The sequence below is a fragment of the Vanellus vanellus genome, assembly GCF_965231255.1.
Source record: "Vanellus vanellus genome assembly, chromosome: 20".
Classification (NCBI taxonomy): Eukaryota; Metazoa; Chordata; class Aves; order Charadriiformes; family Charadriidae; genus Vanellus; species Vanellus vanellus.
Window position 1 is genome coordinate 1,012,581 of NC_138925.1, and position 14,256 is coordinate 1,026,836.

At 50.9% G+C, this 14,256-nt stretch overlaps 1 protein-coding gene across 3 annotated transcripts in view; it reads right to left on the minus strand.

Moving 5' to 3' along the window:
* Positions 1 to 14,256, minus strand: part of EPHB2 (EPH receptor B2) — a gene marked incomplete at its 5' end in the record, with an annotated part of 138,283 nt that overhangs the window by 17,872 nt on the left and 106,155 nt on the right. The window contains 4 exons of one of the 3 annotated variants that reach the window (XM_082493605.1): positions 638 to 705; positions 897 to 1,005; positions 1,671 to 1,833; positions 9,784 to 9,908. In XM_082493605.1, coding sequence (XP_082349731.1) covers positions 638 to 705; positions 897 to 1,005; positions 1,671 to 1,833; positions 9,784 to 9,908 — 465 coding nt within the window. Of the gene's footprint in view, positions 1 to 589; positions 751 to 896; positions 1,006 to 1,670; positions 1,834 to 9,783; positions 9,909 to 14,256 lie in introns of all 3 variants that reach the window. The other 2 variants (XM_082493604.1, XM_082493606.1) reach the window with 2 other exon arrangements.

Sequence of the window (14,256 nt, forward strand, 5' to 3'; positions counted from 1 at the left end):
GGAAGGAGGATGCACTGGGCTGAGGCAGGGTGTGCAGGGAGGTCTTGAGCAGGAATGCTGGATGTGAGGGAGTGCCTTGCAGTACACAAGGATGTTGGAAGAAGGGAGGCTGCAAGAGAGGGCATGTTATGTATTGTATTATACACCTATATATAGATATATATCATATCTACTAGGATAACTGGGAGCACTGGGATGGGCTCCAGCCAAGGCACCATGAGGCATGTGGGTTCCTGCAGAAGGACAGCACTCCGGCTGGGCAGAGCTCAGGAATCGGAGCAGCGAGACAAGGTGTGGTGGCAGGGGCTGCACGGCAGAAGAGGGTGAGGCTTCGGGGTCAGGTGGAGGGATGTGTGTTGGATGTCGCAGGGGTCTGTAGGGCACGCACAGGTGGTCACCGCATGGTTTGCACCCAGGGTCTGGAGAGCATGGACTCTACGAGGCAGGGCAGGGGTCTGGATCATAGGGGACTGGTGGGGGATCTAGACAGCATGGAGGTCCTCCTGTCTACACATGCACACGTCTGCCCGGCTAGGTGGACTGAGCCCTCCCCGCACACCACAAGGAATGAGTGAACAGGAACACAAACCGAAGAGCGAGCGGACCCCCAGGCCTGGTGGGGGGCCGCGGTACGTACTGTGGCCACTGGTATAATGCTGCAGCTTGTCGGTGTACTCAGAGTCAGCACGCTCAAAGCCCCGTCTTCTGGAAAGAAAGGGAGTCCTGAGCACCAGCACGGGTCCACTGGGGCTGAGAGACACACTGCAGGGGCATCTCCTTCCCCCTTCACCTTCCCGTCCCCATCCTCCCTGGCCCTCCCCTACCCCTGCCACCCTCCGCCTCCAGTCGCCATCCCCTTGCATGGCCCCAGCCCTGGGTCCTGCACTCAGACCTACCTGTTGCACACAATAACGATGACGACTACAGCAATGAGGAACACCAGTCCTGCCGCGGAGGAGCCGATGATGAGTGGCAACTTCTCCTGGACACTGGTCTGGTACTCAGCTGGCACACAAGGAAGAGGGAACAAGTTACTGAGGCACAGGATGGGTCTACACTAAGTGCATCGAGGTCAGAGCATGGCCCTGAGCACTGCCCACATCTGCATGGCCATTGCTAACGGGCTTCCTGGCAGGGTTTAGGTTCAGGACAGCTAGTGCTGTCCCAGGAATGGCTCATGTTGGCTATGACAGGGGATCTGCCCCAGCAGGAAGGTTGGATGTGGCTACCCCTTTTTGGGTGGGAAAGTTTAGTCCCATGGATGCAAGCTGTGCCTTGCTGCTTGGCCTCAGGGCCAGAAAACTGGCTTGGCCTGTTTCATCTAGCAGCACAAATTTTGAAAATAGACACCCAGGTCTGCATTTGTCATCCACAGCTGTGCACGTGCAAATCCTAAATTTCACTTGCTCTAAATCCAACTGAGTGGACACATCCCCGTGCCAGAAAAGCTTGGTAGAAATTGGCCTGGATTATGTGATTCCCTGCGTGGACCACCAAGTGTCCACGTCTCTCTCCAGGTCTTGCCAGGTTGAATAACGTGTGTGACTTGTCAATGCACCCTTGAAGGGACTAACAGCAAGGGGACCAGCACTGCTGCCAGCGCGTCTCCATCTTGTTCAAATCTCTCTAGACCCTGTGTCACCTTTATACAGAGGCAGCTGAAGACTCACCTTCAGTCATGGTCTGGAAATACATCTTGCCACTATACCGGCCATACCCGGCCACAGTACGTGCTCGCACCTGGAAGACGTAGATGGTGCCAGCTTTGAGGTTTTGCACTGCCACAGTGTTGGTGGGGCTCTTCACTGTTGTCGAATTTAACTCGCTCAGATCCTGCCAAGAAAATACAAATCTGTCATCAGAAAAATGAGTCCACAATCAGGTGCTGCATTTCCAGAAGAAGGAAGTGCAGGAGACCAAGGTAGCATGGATGGAGAGACCATCATGGGGTGACCATGGGCCCGAACAAACAGGTCATTCCTCCGAGCCTGCCTCCCAGCAGGGAGACACAGGAGAAGGAATGGGAGTACAGATATCCCCGGGCTACCCACCACCTCTCAGGAAAGGCTCTGATGAAGGTGTTTGCTAGAAATCTCAGATTGATTCTCCAAGCCTTGAGCTCAATGGGGATGTGAACTGCTTCCCTCTTCTGTGCCCACTTTCTCTCAGCACTATCCTTCTTCCTCACTTCCTTCTCCTGTGCCTGGTCCAGCCTCAGCACCCTCTCCATTTGCTATTCCCCATCTCCCTTTGTGCTGGAGGTACAGCCCACCTGAACACAGGGTTTTGCACCTCGGGAGAAGTACTGCTACCATCTCCCCGCCCAGGGCCTGCTTCACCAGGGACCATGGCTAGGTTTCCAAAGCTGGGGAACCGAAGACAATATTTAAAAGTGACAATGAGACTACTTCCAAATTTCTGTCCCACCCCTTGTGTGCAGTTTTTCTAGCTGAGGACTTGAGCAGCCATATCATAACAGTATAGAGGGTATTGCACTTGCGTAGGTAATGGATCCATCATTGCCCTTAGTAATTATGCCCTTAGCTGAGCATCCAGAAGCACTAGTGGATGGGCCAGGGTCTCCTTGTGCCAGCCACTGTTCAAGAGACCAGACAGTCCCTGTCGCCCCCCAGGGACATGGAGAAAATAGGTCAACAGAGGAGGATGGAAGATCGTACTGCATGTAGTGCTTCCTATGATCAAGGCAAGGTGGCCAGGTGCCAGGCAGCCATGAAGTCCTGAAAGTCAGTGCAAAAGAGCAATATATGCAAATAGCACGATGCTTCTGGAAAACGGAAGAATCTTAGGAAAGCCAAGCTGGGAGTATGAGCCCCCATAAAAGGAGGCACAGGCACTGATTTTTTAATCAAATTTCTGTAGTTACATTGAAGGTGCTCATCTTTTCTGGTAACACCTCCGATCTGGCAGGTCAGGCTGCCTTGGCAGGATCACTGGTTGGAACAGATCAGCTGACAGCTCAAAATCTGAGCTGGCAAGTTTACAAGCAAGTCCCTGAGATCTGCTAACTTCAACTCACTACAAAGGGCTCAGCAAGCCCAAGAACTCCCACCCCACACAGACTCACCAGAGAGGTGAGATAACCTCACAAGAAGTAGGCAGGGACTGTCAGAAGGAAGAAGTGAGTTTGTGCAATACCATCAAGTGGGACTGAAGGTGTCATCAAGGGACTGGGCTTTTGTCTCAGCTGTGAAACTCCACTGGGTGGGCATGGAGGGATTTCTTGTCCATGCTACCATTAGATCAGAGTTGAAACTCCCAGCGAGGAGTAAAGCATCCACTCCTCCTCACCAACTTCTTTTCACTATGAGGGTGGTGAGGCACTGTAACAAGTTGCCCAAGGAAGTTGGGGAGGCACCATCTCTGGAAGTGTCAAGGCCAGGTTGGATGGGGCTTTGAGCAACCTGGTGTAGTGGAAGGTGTCCCTGCCCATGGCAGGGCAGTTGGAACTAGATGATCTTTAAGGTCCCTTCCAACCTACAACATTCTATGAGTCTATGATTCTGTGATTCTGCAGTGGACTCCTGAAGGACAGAGAGTATCAAAGAGGCAATCAGGCAGAAGGTTCCATCTTCTGATGAACCAAGGTTTCCTCACACTAAGGTGTGAGTTTTCCAGGCTGTTGCTCTCTTGTGCTGCTTTGGCTGCCTGCAGGCAACACTGAAGTAGAAGTCAACGGAGAGTCTTGCACCCAACTTTGCACACCCTTTGCCCAGAGGGGGCTGTGTCCTCAGCCTCCTCAGCTGCTGGACCACAGGTTGAGTCAGAGGTTGTCTTGCCCACCAATAAATGATGGAGTTTGCCTTTGGGGTCTGCTGGTCTCCTTTCTTTTCCACTCTGCACGTTGCTAGCCATCCTGTGACTTTGTTTTCATGTTCATTCACGTCTGAGAACAGCACTGGTGCCTTCACTCAGAGGATCTTCTGCGCAGCCAGAAGCTGTGGTATCAGCAACATTAGAGGTCCATGAAGAACAGTCATTCACTGTGGGGCTCCATACAGCAGACCACGTTGAACCAATGTTCTCCTCATGTCCCTGGGACAGCCCGGTGCTTTCTCAATTAGTCATCACGCTGGAGCAGAACTGCAAGTGCACTGGCATTTGCAAGATGGATTTTACTCATGACCCGGGTTTGTGCAGACCGCATTACAGCTGCAAAACAGCTGAAAGACAACATCCATGGAGTTCATTTCTTCTGGTATTAAGCTTTTGATTGAGCAGTGCTCTGGTGTGGACAGCTGGTAAGAGAGTGGTCTGGCAGGAATGTGTTTCTCCAAGAGTGTAGTCAAACTCAGAGGCTCGGAAATGCCAATGGCACATCATTCTGCAGGGTAATGCAGAGCAGCTCCACAAACGTCTGGGAGACCTTCACTATTAACAGTGTTCAGGAACAGTTTTCTCTTCTAAAAACTACAGCATTGGTTTTATCCATCTGGACCTGGCGCTGAAGGTGCCTGGGTATCCCCGGGGTGTTTGGGAATTAGACTAATGACAGTGAAAAGCCCTAGTATGGAAACACAGACAATAAAGATCAAGAAAAGATGAGCACGCAGAAAACTGATTGCCTTGTTTGCCTGATCAGGCCTCAGCACTCCCTTGGACCTTTCCCAGGCAGGCTAGGAGAGAAATAGGTCAGGAAAAGTTTACAGTTTTAGTACTCAAGGGCTCGGATGAGTCCTCCCAGGCCCTTGGATGGCACTAACACCGCAGTTGTTTTAAAATCATTGGTCCAACTGTTTGAGGGAACTTCATCTCTGCTCCTGGAGGACTTTAAATTGTATGCAGTGGGCATGCTTACAAGACAGGTTATAGCCTGGGAAATTGATGTCTGTCTGTCTCAGAAAGGTGTGCTGGTGCGGGTGCTCTCCTTTAATCCCAGACCGCAAGGAAAGAGCATTTACACCTCTCCACCCTCCCTTATCAGACCTATTCTTTCCCCTTGGCACATTGCTCAGCCATCACCTCTCCAGCAATTCACTTCAAACACTTCTCCCCTTTCACCCCTCTGGACTTCTCCAGCAGGTCCAGGGCATCCCAGGTGATCTGAAGTCCAAACCCCTTTGCTGTTTTCCCCAGCTTGATTTTTTGCAGAGGTTTGGTGGTTGATTTGAGTTTGGAAATCCTAATTCAAAATAACACACTTCTTATTTCCTCATAGGTTTGAGTTTGAGTCCTCATCTGGTTCCTCTTCCCCGAGCCAAATTTACACTGAAACTGAAGTCTGATCAACAAAGAGTTTCTTGAAACATGGATAGTCTGTGAAATGCTTGAAGGATTCACAAAAATTGTTTCTAAAAAATCATGTTTTATCAGCCAAAAAAAAAAAAAAAAGCCAAAGAAAAATGTGAACTGACTTAACTTGGCAGACAGCTTCCCCATGTGTCTGCACAGCGGCAATCTGCTGTGGCTCCTGAAGCAGAGCCACACATACAAGCTAGTCCAAGGCTGTGGGCCAAATCATCACACGCACCTGAGGTGATTAAGTACGTTAGGAGGGATGATCAGATGTGGTAACAGGGTCCTGCCAGCCACTCTGTGGGTGGATCCGTGGGGTCCACAGCTCCCAGACTCTCAGGGGATCACCACTTATGAGGACACCTCCAGAACATGTGCCCTCCCAGCCAGGTATCTGATCAAGTGCATTGTGGTAAGAGTGTCTGGATGCCTCTCACAAGAAAACTGAGCCCTGGACAGAAGCAGCATGGACCCTGGGCAGGGACTGGGACTGCAGGGAAGCTAACACAGGGCTCCCTGGCAAGGTTTCCTCTTAATCTTCTTGATCTCTCAGTTTCCCACAGACAGAGCCCCCTGCAAGGGTTTGGGAAGCACTGGGAGAAGGGGCATCCCAGCTCTTGCTCCATCCCGGGGACTGGTGGGAAACACCAGGCAGCAGCCGTGGCCCCACGCTCAGGGATGCTGGTGTCCGACACTGCAGGCTGGAGACCAGGGAAGTCTTCTGAGCAGGAGACCGGGAGCAGTGCTTCCAGCCGTCCTTGGTACGAGCCCTGGTGACACCCAGTTCTGGGGATGCTGGGCTCCTGCCAGAAGCTCCTGGGCACCACGAAGGCTACAGCCAGCTCTACTCCCATCTCCACCTCCACCATCAGCTGCCTCTCCCCCAGTCTTCAGGCCCCCAGCCAACCCATGCCCTTTCACCAGCATTGGTTGGAGACATCAAAGGGCTCCTGAGCCTCCTAAACATTTGCATTGGTGACCAAACTGGGCACAAGGAATGGGCTGAATGTCTTCAAACAATTACAAAATGGGTGACTTAAGGTATACCCTAAGACCAATAATTTTGCATAGCAAGGAGAGCTAATTATTCTTTGCAGTGCTTGACACTGCAGTGGGTCTCCAGTTCCCACACTCAGGGATGAATTTGGCAACTTTGGACAAAAACTACTACACCCTTTCCAAATGAAGACAACACTCACTTTTTTTAATAAGACAAACATTGCCTGGTGCCTCTTGGAGGTTGAAAAAAAATACATTAAGGAGAGGACCATAGAAAGCAGACATGTCCTTCAGTGTTTGCGTAACAATCGGCATTGATTTGCTCTAACTACGTGTGAAAGAAAACCATCACGTTGCCTCTGTACAGGCATTTTTAATAGCATCTAATAATAGAAATGTTATAAATAATCTGTGAAATGGAAACAAAAATATACCTTTGTTTCAGGCATTGCGAACAGCTCTTCTGTTAACGCTAAAACACTTATTGCAATTTTTTTTTTAATTTGTGTCTTTAGATAGAAGAGAATCAATTCAAAATGAAGGGCCAAAACACTTTTTATACAAGATGCATATGCTGCTATTCTTATATTTGAACTGTTTTCACGCTAATAAAATATAATTTTCTACTGAGGAAAAAAAAAAATCCACTAGAAACAACTTAACTAGCTCCCAAAGATATTTTCTGAACATTCAGGAGCACACGGCACAGGTTGCAATGAAACACTTTGGAAGAGCATCACCTCTGTACAGACTGGCAGTCGCGTGAGAACACACCCGGGATGTGTCACACACCCCATCCAAATTGCAGTACTGGTGGGAAGCAGGGGAAGAGCACGGGGAAGAGTCCCAAAGCTGTGCATTTTGGGATTGTTCCCAAGGATTGAGTAAATGGTTTCCCATTGCAAAACTCAGCACTGCAGTGGCTAGACCAACACGAGATTCAGCTTTGCCAAACAGGCAGAAAAGGACATGGTGGCACTCCACTGTTGAAAATGCAGAGGGCTCTTAACTGACCAGTGGAATAATATGAAGACCTTGGCTTGACTACTGATGGATCAGACCTTGAGTGTGCAGCTGGGACATTGGAGTAATGGCTAACACACGCAGAGGAGTTTGGGGACGGACAAATCCACTGTCATTGGCCAGGCCCTGCCTGTAGCTCTTGGTTGTTCAACTTCTGTTTTAACCTGTTTCCAAATCTCTGAGGTTTGCTTGCTGTGGGACTAAGCTTTGACCCAATGATCGCTTTCTGAGAATGACATACATCTTCATTGGGGAGGAGATAAAGACATGCCTTTCTTCTTCAACCAAAGGACCAACAAAAAAATATACCCAGAGGTTCAAATGATTCTGCCCCTCTCTTCTGCTCTGGTGAGACCCCATCCGGAGTACTGCATCCAGCTCTGGAGTCCTCAGCACAGGAAAGACACGGACCTGTTGGAGCATGTCCAGGGGAGGCCACTGAAATGATCAGAGGGCTGGAGCACCTCTGCTGTGAAGAGCTGGGATTGTTCAGCCTGGAGAAGAGAAGGTTCCTGGGAGATCTTACTGCAGCCTTTCAGTACTTAAAGGGGGCTTATAAGAAAGATGGGGACAGACATTTTAGCAGGGCCTGTCGCAATAGGACAACAGGTAATGGCTTTAAATTAAAGGAGGGTAGATTTAGACTAGATATAAGGAAGAAATTTTTCACACTGAGGGTGGTGAAACACTGGCCCAGGTTGCCCAAAGAGGTGGTGGATGCCCCATTCCTGGAAACATTCCAGGTCAGGTTGGACGAGGCTCTGAGCAACCTGATCTAGTTGAAGATGCCCCTGCTTATTGCAAGGGGGTGGACTAGATGGCTTTCCAACCTAAACCATTCTATGATCCCTTTCTGAGAATGACATACATCTTGGTTGAAAAGGAGATCAAGACTTGCCTTTCTTCTTCAACCAAAGCACCAGCAAAAAAATATACCAAGACTTTCAAATACTAGGACAGAGAGCACCTCAGCACCAGCACGTGGGGCCTCTTGCGTTGTCCTCCCTGCTGGGGCTAGTCCTCCACCTCAGAGCTTGCTACCATTAAAAGCATTGCCTAAGCGTGGCTTGGGCCACTTGTCCCCATGATCAGGGATACACTGTGCCCTAAGCTCTGATGATGGGGCAAGCAGATGCTCACCTTGTGGTTGGCCATGAAGACTGGCCACGAACAGAAGCTTCCCCTTGAGACAAAAATTCCCTTTATTTACAGGCTCCCCCAGAAACCGGAGGGGAGGGGGAAGAAATGAAGAGGGGGAGAGATTAAGAGAAAGTAAGAGGAGGAGAATGAACTCCCTGAGATCTTCTGTCTCTACTTCAAGGGTCCCCGGGGAAAGGACCCCTCTTGCTTTCCAGATCTGTCTTGTTACCTACTCATCCATCTTGCCACATATTCTGGGATCATTTCCAAGGGTCAAATAAATGGCTGTGATTTATGCAATATAGGTCAGGACCTATTTAACAGCTTACAAAGAAGCTCCCCCCGTCCCCGTTCTCCCTCTGGCTCTTGGTGATGAGAAAATAGGTCACAGGCAGGCAGTGGGGGGGATTAATCATTTCTTCCGGCAGCTGCTGGGAAAAATATTTTCAGTTCCATTTAATCATAAAGCTTTTTAATTAGTTAGTTTGCAATTTTTAATGTATAGTTTATAAGCTCTTGTGTAAGGGGGCAGATTTCTGGAAGGAGAAATCTCCTGCTCGCCACCTCCCCCGGGTGGCACAGATGAAGTTCACCAGCCAGGCAGAGCTTGGCAGGTCCTGGGACCAACATCAACATGGTGTTCAGGTCTCTCAGCAGCCACACAGCTCCAGCCCCATGGGATGGACACCCTGGCACAGCCCTGCCTGGCTTGCAGTCCCTCTGCTTGCCTGGGCAGGGGGGAGGTGGAAGGGGCACGTTCCTCAGGGATGAGGTACCCCTTCACATCAGCCTCCTCCGAGTCCACAGTGCAGTATGTACCCTCCATGGGAGTATGGGACAGCTTCCCCCTGGTACAACAGCCAGGCAAAGGTGTTCAGGCTGCTGCACACAGACACCAAACTCACCTTCGGTGTAAATGCACTGACGGACAGCACTACACAAAATCTCAGCGACTGGACACTCAGCTAATGTGGTCCAGCCTGGGACTAGATGCACTGTGACATCCCTACCATCCCCACTCCCCACTAATGCCCCCACAGGGGAAAGGGAAAAATTATACTCTGGGCCCTGGCTACCCATCTCTCCCGGCAGTGGGTCCACCTGTCACAAGTGCTGGAGAGGTGAAGGGAGGAGAAGCTCCTCCTGAAAGACCAGCAGATTTTACACAATTGCCGTGTCTACGCAGGGTCACTGGGCTCCAACGGGCTGACAGCCATTGCCATTGCCACCCATATGGCCAACTGCAGCAAGAGGAGTAACCTACTGATCAACCAACTGCTGTAGCTGGTGTTATGCCCTTACATGAAGCTCTGCACCACCTCCTCTCCCAAAAACCTGCGGCTGAACCCTGCCAAGGTCCCGCGGTACCTTCTCGTAATATTGCAGCTCATAATCCAGGATGACTCCATTGGGTTGGTCGGGCTGAGACCATGAGAGGGTAATGCTGTCCACGGTGCGGCTGACCTGGTGCATGATGGACACAGCTGAAGGAGCTGGAAGAGAGAGCAAGAGAGAGGCCTCAGTCAGATGCCTGCAGGGGCAGGACCCACGTCCCCCGGCTGGAGGCAGGCAGGTGTATTATTGCTATTTGGAGCTACTGAATTCGCTCCCAGCAGCGGCAGGGCTGCCCAGGGGTCAGGAGATCCTGGCTTTTGCTGTTCGTAGAGAGCGGTAAGGGGAGAAAAAAAAATGCTTCCACTGCTCACTAAGAGTTTGTAATTAGAAGCCACGTAGGGCAGCATCTCAGGCAGGGAAACAGATCATTCCCAGGCAAAACGAGCCCAGGGTTGGAGCAAACACAGCCTGGAAAAAGCACTGCCAGCCCAGCAACATGCGATCCTCCCTGCTCGCCATGGGGAAATAGGGGGTTTTGTACTTTGATATTTGCATAGAGAAGCTTTATAAGGCATAGGCAGACGCAGGAAGCAAGCGGCTCCTCTCTGCCTTGGTGTGCTGGGTCTGCAAGTTGCAAATGCCAATCAAGGGAGGTGCATACAGCAGCCTGAGCATGCAACGCAAACCTGACCTGACATGCTGACAATGGTGAGTCGCCCGCCTCGTCAGAGTGCCCTGGAAATAGCACACCCACAGACGCCACTTGTCCCACTGAGCACAATAGGACCTTCCAGCAGCTCCTCAGACAACCCAGCCAGCTGTCCACCCCTTGCACTTGCCTGCGTTGCCTACGTGGCTTGACACATGGCCAGGTAGGAACAGTGCAGTCTCGGATGGTGCCACGCCGTGGGAAAACTGTCCTCCAGGGACCTGTGCTAACAAGTCCACGGGGCAGGGACCACAGCGGGGAGCTGCCACCTCCCTGGGAAACTCTGACCAGCTCTGATCCCGCTTGCTGTGGAGCGGGGCAGGTGAGCAAGCAGCCTGGACTGCTTTCAACCAACCCCGTTGGCTCAGGTATTGATAGCAGAGATGCCACAGCATCGCAGGTATCAGCCTACAGCCCCCCACCCTTGCTGGAGGGGCTGACACACACAGACGCCCCTGCTGCCTCCTCTTCACTGCCTCCGAAGAGCAGTGAGCAGAGCGTGTCCCCTTGCCCAGCCTGCGCCCAGCCTGCTGACAGCACTGCCAACACTGCCTCCGCGGACGTCAGTCCGGAGGCCATCCCAGACCTCACCCAGTGCCAGCCCAGCCTTGGAGAGTGCTAACCCCAGCATTAGCCCTGGCGCTCCTGCCAGCGCAGACTCACTGCTTCAGCAGCTTCAGGGCAGAGGGGAAGCCTCAGGGGTGGGAGAGGACTGGAAAGCGGTAGCGAGAAAGCTTCTCCATCACTTGCATGCCAGGCCTGGATGCAGAGAAGCTTGCACTCAGAAGGGCTTTTACCAGGTCCAACCCTTTCAATATTTCATGCAAGAACAACTCATGTGACAGCTCTGAGAAACAGGTTGGAGGAGCGGCACACAAAGCAAAGCACCTCTCGCCCATCTCCAGTCTGGTTTCCCTTGGCATCACAAGCAGCGACAGAAACCGTGCCAGCTGAGGACTGCAGACACAGCAGTGGTAGGACTGCGCGACTTGGACCAGCATGGCTGCAGCGCGTTCCTGCACATCACTGTAATGAATTACAGCTGAGCAACTCCTCTCAAAACATACCAGCAAAAGCCATTTTTCTAATGCTTCTTCACTACCGGCTTTCTGGATGCAAAGCACTGTAGCTCCTGGCACGTTCAATGCCTCTGTGCCAAGAACAGTAGAGGTCGGGCACGGGTAAAGCAAAATCTGCCATCACAGTGCCGCACCATTTCCCTTCATCTCCCTGGGTTTCCCCACCCTTGAAGGAAGGTGCAATGAGGGTTAGCCTCAGCAAAGTGTTGGCAATCTCTGGTTTTGCCCAACAGTTACTAAAACTGAACAAGGGCAGAGAACTCCCGTCATTGAAGTGTTCAAGGTCAGTCTGGATGGGGCTGTGAGCAACCTGATCTAGTGAAAGATGTCCCTGTTCACAATGGTGGGTTGGACTAGATGATCTTTAAAGGTATCTTCTGACCCAAACCATTCTATGATTCTAACAGATTCTGAGACCAAAGCCTCACCTCCTCCCAAATGCCAATCCCTCCATCCATTTCTGGTTAAGCCAAACCTCATTACCACCAGTCTGAAACTCTCTTCTTCATCATCTCAGACTTTCCCTTGCTCCATGGCATACAGCACTGACTCCCTCCTGCCTCAGTGTCCCAGTCCCACTGCTTCAGGGCCCGTATTTACAAACTCCTGGGGTTAATTTCTCATGCTGGTGTTAAGATAAAACACAAGTAACATTTCTGGAGCCTGTCAGCTCTTGCCAGAGCTTGTTGCTTCCTCCTCGACAGAGTTTTCATAGGACACCAGCAATCTCCAAGACAAATAGAAAGGCCTTGGAAGGAAGATATGACCAAGCTACAGACGGCCCTGCAACAAGGATTCGGACTAGACTGAGATGAGTACACAGCCCATGGTGTCTGTGGAACGTCTGAGCTGCACACACTCTGGTAACTGACCCCACACTCATATAGGCTATTCCAGGACAGGGGCTGCATACACCCAGTCCAATCCCACCACAAAACCAGGAGGTGGCAACGTCCCATGATTTATACACAGGTTCAATGGCCGACCTTGCAGCTGGAGAAGCTCCTCAGCTCCAGGTCCCTCCAGGTAGGAGTGAGGTCCCTGGGATGCTCTTCTCCCACTTCCATGCACATGTGAATCATTTCTCACTAGCCATGGCCCAGGCAGCTGTGTACCTGGTGAACCTGCTCTCGTCTGGCTCAGAAAAAAGAACCAAATGGATGAGGCGGGGCTCATCTAATGAGACTTAATGATGCAAATACGCTGCATGTTGGGGAGGAGGCAGGTGAGATGAATGACTATAGCAACTTCAGCGCTTTTTCTTACACCTGGAGCAAAGGAGTGTCTCTGGATAGGCAGGAACCTCCACCATTGCATCTTCTCAGTAACTGCTCTTGTTATCACAGACATCAGGGAAATGTACAATAATACAATTGCAGAAAGCTTTAGGTTAGAAGTGACCTCTGGAGGTTTCCGGTCCAACTGGCTTGCAGAGTAATTTCAAAGTCAGATCACTTTGCTCAGGACAACATCCAGTTGAGATCTCAATATGTCCAGGGATGGGGATCCCACAGGCTCTCAGAGCACGAGTCCCCAGCTGCCTCGCCCTTGTGGGGAAGAAGCTTTTCCTCACATCCCATCGGAACTTGCCTCATTGCACCTTGTGGTCATTACTACTGTCCTCTCACTGTGCACCTCTGGGAAGAATTTGGCTCTGCCTTCTCTTTAAACTCCCTTTTGAAGTGGAAGACTGCAGCTAGATGCCCCTCAGCTTCCTCCTCTCCAGGCTGTACAAATTCAGCTCTGTCAGATATCCTCATATGTCCTGTGCTCCAGCCCCTGGCCCATCCTAATGATCCTCCTGCCAGGCCTGCTCCAGTTCGTTGATGTCTCTGTAGCACTGGGGAGCCCCAAAGTGGACAGAGGAGCCCTGATGTGATCTCATGAGTGCCAAGCAGATGGGAACAATCACTCCCCTCAGTTTTTTGCCTGTACTGTTGCTAACAGAGCGCAGCACACTGCAGTGCTACAAAACACGGTCCTCACCACACATCTTCACCACAGGTGAGGGCAACAGCTTGTGCAGAGAGAGGCTCCCAACTCAGTGAATAAGGGATGGGCTGGGAGTGAATGTCTGAGTTTGAAAGCAGCTTAGCGGAGTCAGCCAGACCTCAGAGTGACTTTCTGAAACCTAGTCAGAAGGAAAAGCTTCTAGCCAGATAGCGCCACAAACGCTCAGGCAGCTGGTATCTGACAGCTCTTGTACGCCGGAGCAAACGGTTCCTTCAGTCAGCTGCAAAGTTAGAGGACATCCATGAATTTCTGACTCTTCACCACTTCCAAGGCTGGAAGGTCCTGGTTACAGTTCTCTGCTCTGCCCCTAAGCCCACATGGGAGACCTTGTACCTCCACATTATCCCCCTGAGCTGTCATTTTCTACCTGGAAAATGAGGCAAGCCATCCTGTCTCTTTTTAACTCCCTGCCTGTCTTATCTAATTTTACTGAGCATTTTCAGAGGCAGAGGCTGTGCTTAGGACCTTGGTCCCCCAGCTGTATTTAATGCATGTGATATAATAGCTAAAAAGGAAGGAGATGAAAACAGTTAAAGTGAACACAAAGAGCATCCAATCTGGGATAGTGCTACTTGGTGATACTCTCATCACAAGGTACGCTCCAGCTCTGACAGAAGCATCAAGCACTTTGTGACCAGCCTGAACTATGATATAGAAAGAGCTTTTCCACCACGGGACATGGTGAAGTGACAAACACAACAGAAA